At 41.3% G+C, this 16,131-nt stretch overlaps 1 protein-coding gene across 3 annotated transcripts in view; it reads left to right on the top strand.

Moving 5' to 3' along the window:
- LOC101470583 (TSC22 domain family protein 1) overlaps window positions 1–15,934 on the top strand; it is a 28,041-nt gene extending 12,107 nt beyond the window's left edge. The window contains exons 1-3 of one of the 3 annotated variants that reach the window (XM_076880749.1): window positions 7,487–7,746; window positions 12,364–12,415; window positions 14,027–15,934. In XM_076880749.1, coding sequence (XP_076736864.1) covers window positions 7,646–7,746; window positions 12,364–12,415; window positions 14,027–14,275 — 402 coding nt within the window. In that variant the 5' untranslated portion in view covers window positions 7,487–7,645 and the 3' untranslated portion in view covers window positions 14,276–15,934. Of the gene's footprint in view, window positions 1–7,486; window positions 7,747–11,858; window positions 12,170–12,363; window positions 12,416–14,026 lie in introns of those variants that run through there. The other 2 variants (XM_024798669.2, XM_014411551.3) reach the window with 2 other exon arrangements.
- Window positions 15,935–16,131: the final 197 nt, after the last annotated feature.

Below are 16,131 nucleotides of genomic sequence, written 5' to 3'. Positions count from 1 at the left end.
CCAGGTAATGTGATGGCATCATAATATTAGCATCCTTCAGAGAGCTAAGCTGTAGTTTTTGTTAGTTTGTTTTTGTATTTGAACAACCAAACAGGCAAATAGATTCTGTGTTATAGTGAAAAAGTAATAGTAACAAAGTATAGAAATTAGGCGTATTTTTTTTATGCTTTAAGCTATAAGACCTGAGCTTATACACCTAGGTTTTTTTGTTTGATTGGGGGGTGATTTTAATCACAGTCTGATCACTTGATCTTGATTGGATCATTAACACAAAATAAACTTAGTTATTGTTATGCATTTCTAGTTCATTGATTGCAGACTAGCATGCTTTAAGGCAGCATTAGCAGCTCTACATGGGTGTTTTGGTGATAGTAATGTGGAATATGATATTGGCGATGTTTGCATTGTGGTTTCAGTTTCAGTGCTGAGGAGTTTCTGTCCCAAAATAAACTTCGTGGGGAACCCGTGTGCTGTAGTTTGATATGGCTGTGTTTCTTCAGGGGGACTCTGTGCAGTCATTACCCTACACCTGCTCTCCTGAGCTTCTCCTTTCCAGTTTCTCTGGTCTGTTTTTGAACACCTTTCATTCTCACATGACAAGAACATGAGAATTGTAGCACCCATCCAAGAAAAACATTTCCCCCTGAAAGTGAAGCGGTAAAATCGTAATTGTGTGTGAAGCCTCTGCGGTTCTCATTGTTCAAACACATTAAATTCACTACGTGATGCCTGCTGACCACGGAGAGCTGCAAGCAAAGTTTCTCAACTGCTGGTGAGAAGATCTTTACTGTTACTGTAGTGACAAGCAAGCTCGCTGTGTTTCCACCGAGTGCTCGAACTTAAAACAAAACACTTACCCATATGACCGAGGCTTGGCAACATAACTTCCTCTATATTGTAATTGTGTCCAAGGTTGTCTAATATTTGGATGTATAATCATTTAACCCATGGATTATAGTGAGTAAAGTGTGCAGGGGAAGCATCATTCTGGGTACTTGGAAAAGCTTGGAAAAGCTTTTTAGTACTACAGAAATATAGTCAGGCTCATAAATATTTAAACACTGGCATTTCAGGTATTTCTTGTATACTCAACCACCACAGTGCGCTTGAAATTCAAGGTGTTTAACAAAAAAGTATTGCAACACCTCCTAGAATTACAGGCGTTGTTATAGACCTCCTACCTTCACAAGCTTTAGGGGTAAACTGTTGATTGACAATCGATTATTTAATTGTTCAATTTGAGCTCCGTTTGTTGGGAACTACACATTATCACCTTATTTTGAGTGTAACTAAATTTATAGACATTCTGTCGACCACATGATTACAAAAGTGATGTCTAAATTCCCTCATCGAGTCTTGTCATTCAACGTAATTTGAGAAATTTTTAAAACATTAAAGTGACGTCTCCCATATTTTCCTTATTTCTATTTGTTTGATGCGGGTAAGATTTATTGCAGAATGTCTTTTTCTTCTTCTTCACTGTGTCCAGTGGTATAGAATCTGGATTGACATGTTTATAAGATCACTTCTAAGTTTGCGCGTAGTCCCACCTCCAGTATTATGAATGGATAGTCATAGAGGCCTATCAACAAGTCAATGATCCCCTGGCAACTGCTGGTCAATGGTCAAAAATCTTGCCATCTCCTAGTTTGCATTGAAGACACGGACTTGTCTGGAACTCCTTGCTAACTGCTTGCGAAGTCTTAATCATTAGTTATTAGTAATCTCTGGCTCTCTTCCAGTGTGTGTCTGTTGTCCCGTCTTCCTCCCTTCACCTCTAACCGATCACAGCAGATGGCCGCCTCTCCCTGAGCCTGGTCCTGCTGGAGGTTTTTTCCTGTTAAAAGGGAGTTTTTCCTTTCCACTGTTGCCAAGTGCTTGCTCATAGTCAGCCATTTGATTGTTGGTGTTTTCTGTATTATTGTCGAATTTTTACGCTATAAAGCACCTTGTATTGTGAGTTGGCGCTACATTAATGAAACTTTATGTAACTTTATGTTGAAGAGTGCGACACAAACTGGTAACAAACTTTTATCATTAAAATTAGTCATGCCATTTGAAGCATGTTAGTTACAACTTTAAGTTACAACTAGTAATCACAGGGAGGCTTTTGGTGTGGCACCCTCTTGGCAGCTGATTTTAATTAGCAAACATTTCCAACCAGTTAAAGAATACACCTTTTTCGCCCTAGTGACTGTCAGGGGTTTTCTGACTGGTAGGTAGGCTTGTGTGACCGAGGGCACCTATTGCCCACAAACACAAAAAAACGAGCTACCCACATAACCTCATTCAAGGAGGTAAAATATGTAGATTACAGTTATGTGTATCACATTCGGTCTTACAGTCTCCTCCCTTGGCTGTTTCTGATTGTCTCCTTTTTTGGCAATTATTTATTGTTGCACTTACTCCTCCCAGCTTTATGGCAGATCATTATCTGTCAGATGGCAGATAATGATATCTCTTTTTTTTATTTTTTTTCCCATGAGGAGAAGAGGGCACATCTGCACCATCACGAACTAGTCGCTCAGTCTACATCTCGCTGTCTTCCCTCCCTTTCCTGGACCATATGGCACTGAGGCTGGTTATGTAAGGCATTGCGTGCACGGCAGTGAGCTATTCTCTTTCGCTTCACTGAGCTTCAGCCCTGAAGGTCTGATGCCATGAGACGTATTGGAGTTTTGTCTGTGTTTGGGCATAGATCAAGGCAGATTATCCTCTGCTGCGTGCCTCTCATAGGCGTGAGATGGTAACATGAAAAATGTAACTATTTAAAACTAAATACTTTTTAAACTACATGTAAATTGAAATAATCAGACGGGTAGAATGGTGGCTTTCATCGCTACCTCTGCCCAGTCAGGTGTTCCACCCTTCAAAATACTAAAATGACTCAGTTGTCATTCCAAATTCAGTTCAAACACACCTTTGTTTTTTCCACATTTGGAAAAATTATCTGAGATGTCATCTGTTGCTGAGTAAAGGACAGAGTTAAAGCCTCCCAAACTGGATTCTGCCAGTCTGCATACATGACCTCAGACGCACACACAAACATGATGCACATGCCCAGGGAGACACACACAAGCTCACGCCTACCAAAGCTGGATGCTTTTATGAGGCAGAACATAGATAAACGGAAGTAAAATACACTAAAGGGCATTTATGTTGCTGTTGGTGCAGTTGGTTTCTCACTTTTCTACAGCATAAAGCTACTAAAGCCTAAAGACATCCTCTGCTTCGCTTGTTTTGGCATTTATCTCCATTTCTCTCTTCCTATTTCTGTACACTCTTCAGACACAGAACAGTGCTGCTCCTCTAGATTTACAGAATATTTAACGCTCCACGATTTTTATTTTTAATGGTCCCTATCCTGCAGATTAAATTGATACTGCCTGACTGTGCAGTTCCCAGTGTTGAACAGAAAAGCCCTAACACTCAATTCTGAAGCTAGGAGCCACAAACTGGGTGCGATAACAATCAAACTGAAGCAAGGTGTAAAACAAAACATTTTAGTTAACTGAAATATGAATTTAAACTAGGGCTAAGAGAAATATATTAAGTAACTGAAGCAATACAGAGCATAGGCGTGAGATGGTAACATGAAAAATGTAACTATTTAAAACTAAATACTTTTTAAACTACATGTAAATTGAAATAATCAGATGGGTAGAATGGTGGCTTTCATCGCTACCTCTGCCCAGTCAGGTGTTCCACCCTTCAAAATACTAAAATGACTCAGTTGTCATTCCAAATTCAGTTCAAACACACCTTTGTTTTTTCCACATTTGGAAAAATTATCTGAGATGTCATCTGTTGCTGAGTAAAGGACAGAGTTAAAGCCTCCCAAACTGGATTCTGCCAGTCTGCATACATGACCTCAGACGCACACACAAACATGATGCACATGCCCAGGGAGACACACACAAGCTCACGCCTACCAAATGCTCGAGAAGAAGTGATGCGGAAGGAGGTGGGTGATGTGCAGCTTGGAGGACGGGAGAGATAAAGAGAGGGATGTAAGGGGAAAAAATGGAAGCAGAGGAATCTTACTTGAGGGATAAGCTGAATACCAAAGTGTGTGAATAATTCAATTTGAGCTTTTCTGAATGCTGCTGCTCTCTCTGGTCATTTTTGAGAGGACCCCCCCCCCCCCCCCCCCCCAAAAAAAAAAAAAAACAGCAGCCGACAGCACTGTACATGACTCGTGCGTAATAAGCGAATGAATATTGCAGAAAACAGAGATTTGAGATAGAAAACTGTTCTTGAAGAACATTGAGAGAAAGAGCTGTGCAGCAAGTGTGATTTTTTTTTTTTTTTTATCGTGGTGGAAGCAAAACAGCACAAGTTAGAGGAAATTCATGACGATGTTTATGTGAAGCTAAATGTGAAGCTTGGTTTTGATCTTCTTTTGCTGCTGGTTCAGTCAATTTTGGTTGGAGAGAGACAAAACCTGCAGCAAAGAATATAGCACAAAAAAAGATGTAAACGCAGGGCGCGGAGCTGATGCATGAGAATCTGTGAGCTGTCGGCTTTCAGCACCGATTGTGTGTTCGTGTACGTGCCGTCGGGTGAGAAAGCCGATATCTCAACAATTCTGATGCGCCAGGTTCGCGCCCTGCGTTTACGTCTTTATGTGGAATCCGTTTATCTGCTCTCACTTACTGTTTTAGTTGCTTGGTGGTTGTTGAAATAGTTTTGAGGTTTAACCTCAGATTCCGGGGTTTCTGACAAAATACAATTACATTTAAAAGTCAATTCAGGATTTAATGAATTGATATCGCGTTATTCAAGCTACTCACCTCTCTCTATCCGCCTGCTCTTTCAAACATATACACGGGAAGGACTACAAGAATATCTGGACCACAACCAATCAGAGAGGTCCTGGCCCTGACTATCTTAGATCGTGATATGGGCATAATGTGTCTGTTGTTGATAACGCAGAGACTTCCAGAGTTGCGGAGACCCTTTTTTTTTTCTTTTTCTTTTTTTTTTCGCATAGGAGACCAAATTGGTCACACTGTAAAGCCCTGGTGTTGGTCGCCCAGCTCTGCTTCCTCTCAAACCACATAATAAAAATGAGGTGGAAGTGCTAGTTACACTCAGCTGGATGCTTTTATGAGGCAGAACATAGATAAACGGAAGTAAAATACACTAAAGGGCATTTATGTTGCTGTTGGTGCAGTTGGTTTCTCACTTTTCTACAGCATAAAGCTACTAAAGCCTAAAGACATCCTCTGCTTCGCTTGTTTTGGCATTTATCTCCATTTCTCTCTTCCTATTTCTGTACACTCTTCAGACACAGAACAGTGCTACTCCTCTAGATTTACAGAATATTTAACGCTCCACGATTTTTATTTTTAATGGTCCCTATCCTGCAGATTAAATTGATACTGCCTGACTGTGCAGTTCCCAGTGTTGAACAGAAAAGCCCTAACACTCAATTCTGAAGCTAGGAGCCACAAACTGGGTGCGATAACAATCAAACTGAAGCAAGGTGTAAAACAAAACATTTTAGTTAACTGAAATATGAATTTAAACTAGGGCTAAGAGAAATATATTAAGTAACTGAAGCAATACAGAGCATAGGCGTGAGATGGTAACATGAAAAATGTAACTATTTAAAACTAAATACTTTTTAAACTACATGTAAATTGAAATAATCAAACCCAGTGTGGGAACTAAATGAAAATAAAAATGGGAGAAAATGCATTCAAATTAATTTAACCCCCCCCAAAAGAAGCAAAACATTATATTTAGACTAATATATTTAACTAGGTGAACAACATAAACCCTGCATCATCTGCTACCACATTGTGGCAGCGCATCCACTCTTATGTAAGCTCCACAGGGTGTGGCAAACGATGTACCCCACCACTGTTTTGCCTTCTGCTCGGAGCTGTACAAAAAGGTGGACAACAGTGTTGGTCGAGTTCTGCTTGTATTGAATGAAGAGAAGGGTGAAGCTGTTGCAAAGGTGCGCTGCTAAAGCGTTAAATTGAGCACAGACTCCTGCTTGTTGTTTTGTGCAGCGTTTGGGACGTTACCTAACTAAGTCAGTCTCATAGCTTGATGCAGTTGCACAACAACGTATCACCGCCAAAACTAAGAGGATTTTAATTTGCTATTAAAGTCCCTGAAACATCAGGGTCACATCAGTGTTACTACATTAGTTCTTATAGGCTGTAGTCTTCAGGGTCCAATATCTACAGTAACATACAGGTCAGACTTTTGTACAGGCCACACACAGAAGCTTTAGAGGGACTTGGATGCATAATGAATGAAAGCAGCCCATATGCGATGTCATGACGTCAAGGTCTGCCACAATTGGCTGAGCCAAGTCTGTTGCGGCACCAGTGATTGGCTGAAAGTAAAACTGCCTGAACATCAGTGAAGGCTTAACTCAGACCTTTTGTTCCAAGCGAGCATGCGTGCGAGCACACAATGTACAGATATACAGCGTGAGCAGTAACGCTGGCCGTCTTGCATCGGTGCTTCAAGTCAAGTAATTGCACTGATTATTTCCGATACCAGCCAACTTCCAGCTGTTACTAGGATTAGTGGCACTGGCAGTTAAGGAAAGAAAAGATGATGTGACTTCCACCTAATGGGGTTAATAATTTCACTGTGTGCATCGAGTTGAATCCCACCAACAAACTCCCCAAGTGTGCCCTTTTTCCGCCATTTTGTGGCGCCCACGGCTCCTCGCCATCATCACTCTTCAGAGTTGCCCTTTTCCCTCTTTGTTCTCTACTTTTCTTCAAGTCAGCAACTCACAGAGCTGCTCTCTGTGCTGCTGATTGACCTGATTGACGATGTTGGCAACAACAATTGGGCTCAGTTTGTTGTTATTGTGGCCTTTGTTCAGACACTAGTGTAGACTTTGTATGTGCTTGTGTTTGTTTGAAGTATTTCCCCATCTCTTTTTTTTTAATTTTTTTTTTAAAATTTTGCTAGTGTGGAGGTACACGTGAGGCGTGCTATAGCTGAGACCCACACTCAGGGCACGTGTGCGACCACTGATGAGAGGTGGCAGCATGGCTAAAAATGTGAACGTTCTCCGCGAAATGAGTTGAAGAGTCGGTGCGGTGTGCGGGGAAGTGCCTGGTGTATTCAGGGCTTACCTCTCTTATCATCAAAGACAGGCTGTTACAGAAAAGATGAAAGGGAGACGAGGTGTAGAGCAAAGGGAGTGATTTAAAGACAGCCAGGAGAGTTCTTATGGGGGGTGCGTGGTCAAAAGTGGCTCATCCTATTGGACGGATCACCCTGATTTCTGCTGACAGTTTACATAACAACAGAAGAGGAGGTGACGTGACTCCTTACGCAGTGACATCACTGCCCACCCTCCTATGCTTTTGCTCCACGTACCCAATCATCTCAGCCTCTACTTGTAATTCAGGCCTAGTTAGGAGGCAAATCAGGAGGACGTAACACACTAAGGTGCACTCCTGTTGTGTACGCGCACACACTCCTCTCCTAGTCTCTGCTGCTGGTCAGACGCCCCTATGTGAAGCTCCCACAGCTGAAGGGAGTGAGGGGGTCGGGCCCAAAGGACATAGGTCAGGAGGACAGAGGAGGGGGTGCGGTTGTAGTGTTGGTGGCAGTGGTGTTTGTTTTGGGGACACTTTGGTGGGGAAGTGGGTTTGCATCAATGAGAGACAAGGGGCTGGCCAGGGCAGGAGCAGCAGAGCAGGACAGGGACGGAATGGCCCTGAAGCTGCTCTTCTGGGAGCTGGAGAAGCATCTGAAGAGGTAACGATAGCTGTGGTTTTGTCACATTGTCAGAGGACTTGCAGCGGCTAGGTGGGGTTAAATCCAGGCGGATGGCAGCGGGGCTGTGCGGTGATGTGTCTGTGTGCTGTTGTTGATCTTGTGGTGCAGTTTCCAGTATAAACGTGCATCAGCGTGTGAATGTGTTTCCCACTTCTACCTGCAGCAAAGGCCGCTTAAACTCCAGCTGCCAATTTGTTCAGTGACAATGCGGGCTTGCTTCTACATGTGCACGTTCCCCTCGACTGTGAGAGCACGAGGGCGTGACTGGCTGTAGCTGCTTTGTCTTTGTCATTTTTCCCTCCAGTCCAAACTGTCAGTGATAAGCACTGTGTTAAAGTCACTCTAATGAGCCACTCAACACGACCAGACCCCAATAAAATATTTGCATAACAATCTTTTTTAGTAGATAAATTGCCTTACTTTTTATAGTGGGCGTGCAGCCCCCTCACCTCCCCATTGTTTTCTTTTTATAAGCAGATATCACCGCAGCATGTGATGATGCTTCTTAGGATGTGAAGTGTGCTAAAGGGGGGAAAGCAGAAGTAACTGGAGATGTTATTTTTCCGACTTCTCTAAAATCACTAGATCCTATCAAAGTTCCTTCATCAGAGCCACCACAGTCAATGCCGGAGCCAGAGGAAGTGAAACACAAAGATATTAGCAGGCCACAGGCCTTGTCGTCCTCCTCCTCCCCAGAGAGGGGTCTGATCTCCAACCTTCAACACTCCCTTGTTTAAACACAGCTATTTTTTTAATGAATATCCCAGCCAGGGACTGATATAACCCAACTAAAGTGCTTAAAAGGTGCAGATTGTTCCAAGCTCTGATTACAGTCTCTTACATGCGTGCAGTCAGTCAATGAAATTCAAACCGAAAACCACAACACGAATGCCAGGACAGTAACGGCTTCTTTTTTTTCATGCTTTGTTTCCAGTAAATTTACTTCCTTTATTTTATGTCCACTCCTCCATACCGTAAAAATCACACGGTTAAATAATCTGATTGACCATTTAAGGAAAATATTGATCCTATTGGAGAGGTTTGTGCTTTTGTAGTGATCTGAAATATAATTATCACAGTATGGTGGTTTTTCTTTTGTTTTGTTTTGTTTTGTTTTGTTAATTTATTACTGCATAACATTTTAGTTTTCCAAGGTGGAATATTAAAAAAGAAACTAAATATTTACATTTGAAATTGAGAAATTTCTATTTTGCTTTTTCTTTTTTTTCTTTTTCTTTTTTAAAGGAAAAAAAATCCATGATCATATATAGATGATGATGATGATGTATGGAGGGTTAATTTGAGAGTCATTGCCATTTTTTCCCACTAATCTTGTTCCACCAGTGCTGAAAGCAAATAATGGTTAATTAATTTATAATTTAAAAAAGTAAATCTGGGGGCTGGACAAAAATAAATAACTCCTTAATTAATGAGAGATAAGATGTCAGCTCTGCAGTTTTCCTATGCCTCATTTAATGTTTTGTTTTACTCGTAATAGTAGTAGTATTACACAGTTGTAATTGATATGTTTCAGGTAGAGTTGCTTTATTAATTTAAACTGGAATAATATATATTTAATGTGATTACACATTGTATTTCCCAATAATTACATAAAAAATGTTTTTTAAAAAAAGTCAAACCATCCAGTTGTTTAAATGAAATTAGAACGAAATTAATCAGGAAACTATGGAAGTTTGTTTCCACCACTGGAAAAAAAAACCCTAAACAAATTTAAAACAAAACAAAACAAAGAAATAAGTCAAAATTTTAAGAATTCTTCTATGAAGAAAAATAAATGAGAAAATCTGTGGCAGCAACAAACAGCAAAGTGCCGAATTTGGGTTAACACCCATTCGTTTCTGTTTAATGATTAACAGTTAATGAAATTCAGTGCTGAGCTTTCCTCCAGCTGAATCGTTGTTCTGGCAAAAGAAGAGCAGGAGGGAGTTTATAAATAATCTGCAACAACGCCTCCTCGCTAACAAAGAAGAGAGGGTGGTCCAGTGTGACTGTACAGCAGAGTGCATCCACATATCAAACAGGCCTGGAGAGGAGAAAAAGCTGCTGCACTGTTTGGTATGAAACATGAAAACCACTCGGCAGACTTTCAGGCTTTGTGTTTATATTTATCTTTGACATCTGGCCAGTGCCAAGGTTGGCTTTTACCTGCTTTTAGGGTCAACTCCTGGTCAGTTTGATAACATTTGCTCAAAGCCCATGGTAGTGCCAGTAATGCATTCAGATGTATGAGTGGCTTTAATACACGACTTACACCCAATAGGGGGCGACATTGTTTTACATAACAGCTTCTGAAGGTTTGCCATACCTGCATTACATTTTTATCCTGTGTATGATGTGAGAAAGCAAAAAAAGGCTTGTTGTGTCTGAACAGCTGCCCTGTTGTGTGACCCTCTTTTAGCGGTGGCAAACCTAAGGCTCCGGTGCAAGAATCTGCCCACTAGTGACTCCAATCTGTCCCACTGGTCAGTTTTGGAAAATGTGAAGAAGGGGCATAAATCTTAGATCTTTAACTGTATTTTTACAACCTTTGCAGCTTTTACTACTGATAAAGACCTTCCCCATGGTCAGTCATACTACACGAAAGCAAATAAAGTACATAAATAACAACTAAGTAAATAAACAAGTAGATGATGAAAAGTTTTTGCTTTTTCTCTACACTTTTTTTTTTCACTAAAATTTTCATCTATTGTAAAAATACATGGGTTTTTTCAGTTTTTTATTATTTTATGTATTTTATGATCACAGGACAGTCTGCACAATAAGCTAACAGAAACTTTACTGTCATTTTAAAATATTTACTTCCTTCAGTTTAAGCCAAGAGTCATGCTGACACACTTCTGCCATTAAATATAACAGTGTTTCTTTATCATGTAGAAAAACTAAGTTGAACTGGTCAAGTTACATTTACTAAAATGATTTTGTGAACTTGGAAAACTAACGAAAATAAAACAAAATATGGAGGAAATACTCGTTTTAGTATTTGTTAGTCTGGTTAAAAAAATGTTACAACTTGCCTGATGATTGACAAACATGATTAATAACAATTTGGACGTCTGCTTTACTGAGTCAACTGCTTTCAAGAAGTTTGTTTTTATTGTAATATTTGTGCTGATTTTCCTCAAACTTACGTGGGACATATTTCTTCCATACAATAAGAAGTCATAATCAGTCAAAGTGAAATAAAAAATAAAAGCTAATTAGAAAACACAACTGTAATAACTCTTGAGGTGTGACAGGCAAAACAGGGATGTTCTTGTTTTATTTAGTGAGCCACCTACAGCCCAGTTTGATATCAATGGGAGCCGGACCAGTAACAAAAAAAAAAAAAAGAAAAAAGAACTATCAGTGTACAAACATTCAATTACACATTTAATCTCCAAGATATCTCAATGTAAGATAAAGTAGTGCAGTTTAAACATCACGCCCCAGTTTTTTAATATGATAAAAAAAATTCTGCTTGAGTAAATAGGAGACATGAGTCAGCGTGACTCTGGGCTTATATTGTAAGATATGGGTAAAATTACAGAAAAGGTTCTGATGGACTTTTTTTTTTTTTTTAAATTATAAAACACAAGGTTTTTGTTTTAAAAGGACAGAAAAATGTCCCATCTACATTTCTACTGTAGATAGTGGGGGTGGGGAACGCAGTAATTTTCTGTCATTATGTTTTTTAATATATTAAGTAATTACTCTTTCGTAGCATAAATAGCCATGGGGGAGGTCTTTATCAGCAAGAAGCTGTAAAAAAACAACAAAACAAAAAACATTAAAAGTCCAAATATGCCTGTCCTACTTCACGTTATCCAAAACCATCCGTTAGTCCGTATTGGAGTCTTTGTCGGGCCGATTCTGGGTCCCCGGGCCTCATGTTTGACACCCCCTGAGATAGCTTAAAAAAAAAATATATATATATATATATATATATATATTTTTAAGCTGTGTGTCGCATATATTGTTATAAGCAGCTTCCTCTCCGCCAATCAGGCGCCAGCCAGCCGCATGTGTTATGCAAATGAGCTATCTCGTCCTCCAATCAGCGGGCTGCTGGAGCTGTTTTCCCGCATGCATCAGGGAGAGAGGGAGCGGAGCTGCAGCCCGCCGCTTTCAGTCTTTGTGTGCTCTCTCCCGGCCGGTCGCCCGGAGAGCTGTGGCAGCACCCGGCTCTCAATAATGCGCTGTTTTTTCTACTTTTATACCGCCGGAGTCCAACTTTGTACACACGATGCGTCGCCTGCGGGGCTTTTAATGGACGGGATAGCATGAGCTCCCAGTGCTACCCGGTGGCGATGGACCTTGGCGTTTGTCAACTGAGGAATTTCTCGATTTCGTTTCTGTCCTCTGCGCTTGGGAAGGAGAGTGCATCAGTCAGGGTTGACAATAGGTAAATGTCAGCACTCTGTCTTTGAGGCTGTAAGCAGAAAATTAGAAGGGGGGGAAGGTGCCTTTGCAGACTTCTTAAAATCCCTCTCAGCGCTGTCTTTAAGGGGAGAAGGAGAAAAACAACAGCCGCAGTGGTCACAGCTAATGTTGCATCATCATCATCATCAAACAGGTTTTCCTCTCTCTGTCTTGCAGCTCCTCGGGTGCAAGTGTGGTGGCCATCGACAACAAGATCGAGCAAGCAATGGTAGGTGACACTTTGTACCCCTTTAAAAAATGTATTTATTTTTAAACCATCTGCAGTATGCTTTCTGCACGTACTTGCAGCCCTGTGGTGTTATGTAACCCGAGCACCTACAGCGGTAAACTGTGCCCCTCCTGCCTTTTTATTTTCGCGTTTTCTTGCACTGCATGCAGTGTAGTGAGCACAGAGCGCTGGAAACTGGAAAGAGCTTTCTAGAAATTAAGATGCAGATGCGTCGGAAGGGTTTTTTTTTTTTTGTTTTGTTTTTTGCGCACTAGGGCACCTGCGGGTTTGCGGGGAAGCTTTCTGCTCTGTCGCGATTTGTCCCGATGACCCTCGAGCTCTCTGGTAGCTCAGTTTGAGTCGGGCTAAGGATTCACACGCCGCCCCCACCCCCTCCCCCCCAAATACATCTACATACGCCCCTTCTCTCTCTAGTTTCCAAGTGTTGCTAGGCAAGCAGGAGCCTCCCCTCCGCGCGGTATAAATAACTCGGCCGCTGATTGGCTCCTCCCACTCCGGTGCAGGAACATTTTGTTCCCTAGTTGCTACATATCAGGGCAGGGGGGAGGAGGAAGGAGGGTCCACCAAGGATGCTCAGATTATTAAACCCAAATCCCCCTTCAGCTCTGTTCTGCCTTCATCATCACCGTCATCGTCGTCATGGGAATAATCTGTGAAGCTGTTTCTGCAGGAGTTCATGTCGCCCTTGTTTTCCTCGTGCTGCTGAGACAGCTGGCATGCCCCTGCAAGACTCATGCTAATTTAGCCTTTGCTGTGTTACCCATTTCCCCCAGCAGCCTGTCAATGTCTGCTTGTTTTTATTCTGCAGAAATTACTCAAATTACATTTGTGCATTGTGCATTGCAAGTGCATTGTGCAAGCTTGCCGACTAACCCTTTTGCTTATAAAAAGTCTTAAATATTGAAAAAAACATGCATAAATATTTACCTCACAGTGATGTAAAGTAGAGGAAAATGGCGTTTAGTCATATTGGAAATGCCAAATCGTGGCAGGTGCACGGAGGAAAAACTTTGTAGTCTACTCATGGGTTTCTTCTTTTAGTATGTTTTATAAAATGTCAACAAAAATGCGAAACCTGACTGTAGGGGAAATCTAAATGTAACCATTTAAAGCCTGAAAAATAATTGCCAGAAAATTTGTTTATTGAACCTTATGACAGTTTATTTTCATTAATTAAATATTCATTTAAATGTATGGATTTTAATTTGTCATATTTGCAAAAAAAATGGATGTAACAATCTATTGCTTCAAACTGTATTGTGCAAATTATTCAGTTTTTTGGAGCCGTGCACCTCTGACACATCCATATCACACTGATGTAGACGTGTCAAACTGTGTAACCCCTTTTGAAAGGGGTTAAGGAGCCTCAAATAGTACAGTTTGAGTTTTAATTTAGCTTAAAAACTACGATAATTGTTGCTAGCTTAGCTTTCTGTTGAACAACCAGCCAGTAAACATTCAATAATTTCACTTCTGACTGGAAATATAAAGTTGAAAGAAGCACATTTGTAATTGTTGTCGTCATTGTGTAAGGAGCCCAGTGCCGCTGTATTATTTACTCATTCTTTATCCCCCACCCTCTTCCTCCAGGATCTGGTGAAGAGCCACCTGATGTACGCCGTGCGCGAGGAGGTGGAGGTGTTGAAGGAGCAGATCAAAGAGCTAATCGAGCGCAACACTCAGCTGGAGCAGGAGAACAATCTGCTCAAGACCCTGGCCAGCCCCGAGCAGATGGCTCAGTTCCAGGCTCAAGTCCAGACTGGTGGCTCCCCGACCGGCACCGCCCAACCTCCGGTCCCGGCTGGCCCCTCCACGCAGAGCTCCGGCACATCTGCGTAACCCAGACATTGGAGAGCCCTCTGACGATGAGAGACCGGGGGGATGGAAGAAAGAAGATGAGAAGGAGGAGAAAGGAGTCTCGTCATACTGTGAACAGACTCTAGCATTAAGACTCTGCCAGTGTTTGGAGGAGCACACACTCGGGCTCAGCCGGAGGATGAACCACTCTCTTTTGTTGCACATTTTATTTAACTGACTTTGGAGTCACACCGATGTGTAATGTGTAAGTGTGTGTGCGTCTGCGTGCGCGTCTTTGCCTCGTTTCTGACTTTTAACCACCCGCTTCAGACAATCCTCATTGTCATGCTGGTTGTTGTTGTAATCATCATCATGGTGACAACAACAATGTGGGGAAAGGGACAGAGCTAACAGGAACCGACCCTGCCGCCATCTTCAGGGCCGCTAAAAAAAAAAAAAAAAAAAGAGGGCGGGAGGAGTTAACCAAGGGCCCGGCCAATCAAAGAAGCAGGCTCTTGTCAGTGCCGTTGAATACGTTGCGGTGTGACCCCCTCCCCACTGAAAACATGTGCCATCGTCCCCTACCCCGCCTTGCCGCACCCTGACTGTCCATCAGCGCACAGTGTTTTTTTTTTTTTTGTTTTTTTTAATTCAACATCTTCCTGTTTTCCTGTTGCACTTTTTTTTTCCAAGCGGACTTTTAACGGATGACCGAAGATTCATACAACCCACCCTCAATCCGGGAAAGTCCCAGATCTCTGAGGATCACCAGTCTTGACATTCTTCAAGGGGAGGATGGTCATAAAATCTATGAATTAAATATCAGCTGCTTCTCATTGTTCACTTTGAGAACTGAGTTTGAGGTCCACGTTGCCCACCCTTGACACCCCCTCCTTGTTCTTTCTCAGACAACGCATTAAAGATTTATGCAGGGGATCAATGTTTTTTGGCGTTTTTTTAAGGAGGGCTGGGAGAAGCTTGTTTTGTCTGTCCTATTAATTTTGTTTTGGCTCTTGTTAATGTAATAATGTCCAAGTGATCTGTAAAAATAAATGGCAGGAAGGCAGTTCGATAGGACATGACTGTTTCTAGCTAGTGATCTTTGTATAGGTGAAAATTTTCCAGTTCAACTCTGCCAAGTGCCTGGTTTCCAACCATAGATACATATATAGAAGCCTTTTTGTTGTTGTTGTTGTTCTACTATTTTGTATATATATCTATGGTATGGCCAGGTTTTTCTCTGATCTACCTGTGATGTCATTACTCAGGGTGGCAACAGAAGAGGACCTTTTACCTCCACACTAAGATGCTGTCTCTCCTGTGGTGACACACGGCCTTGTACTGTATCTGCCGTTGCTTCAAACTCACTCGCTCAAATGTTCTGGACTCTTTAACCATTTGGAGACGTGTGTAGTTTTAGTTTTTTTTGTTTTGTTTTGTTTAAATAAATCTTAGCATTTTTTTTTTATTATTATTATTATTTTTTTTTTTGTACAGCCAAGTGTTTGAGTTGCTCAGTGCAACTGGAGCGCTGAACACAATAATGAGACATCTGGCTTAAAAAAAAGAAAGAAAAGGAAAATGCCCAGCAGCAGAAGTATGTTGATGTTTTGTGCATGTTCCTCAGCCCATCACAAATGTGACGTTACAATTGCACTAGACAGTTGCACCTCAAATAAAAAAAGAAAAACATGACAAAAATGGGAATGTTTTTTTGTTTGTTTGTTTTAAGTCATAAATTTATCATATGTTTACATCTTTTCTCCTCTGGAAGCTGAAAAATTATAGGTATTAGAAAAATGGTAATTTATAAATATTTATGGCTTCCCAGTTTACAACATGAATGGCTGGCTCTGCCAAACCTCCGTGCGCATGCGCAAGTGAGTCTACTACGTAAA

The sequence above is a fragment of the Maylandia zebra genome, linkage group LG23 (genome assembly GCF_041146795.1).
Source record: "Maylandia zebra isolate NMK-2024a linkage group LG23, Mzebra_GT3a, whole genome shotgun sequence".
In the NCBI taxonomy this organism is placed as follows: Eukaryota; Metazoa; Chordata; class Actinopteri; order Cichliformes; family Cichlidae; genus Maylandia; species Maylandia zebra.
The sequence above is the reverse complement of the archived record's forward strand: the minus strand, read 5'-3'. Positions and strand labels throughout refer to the sequence as shown.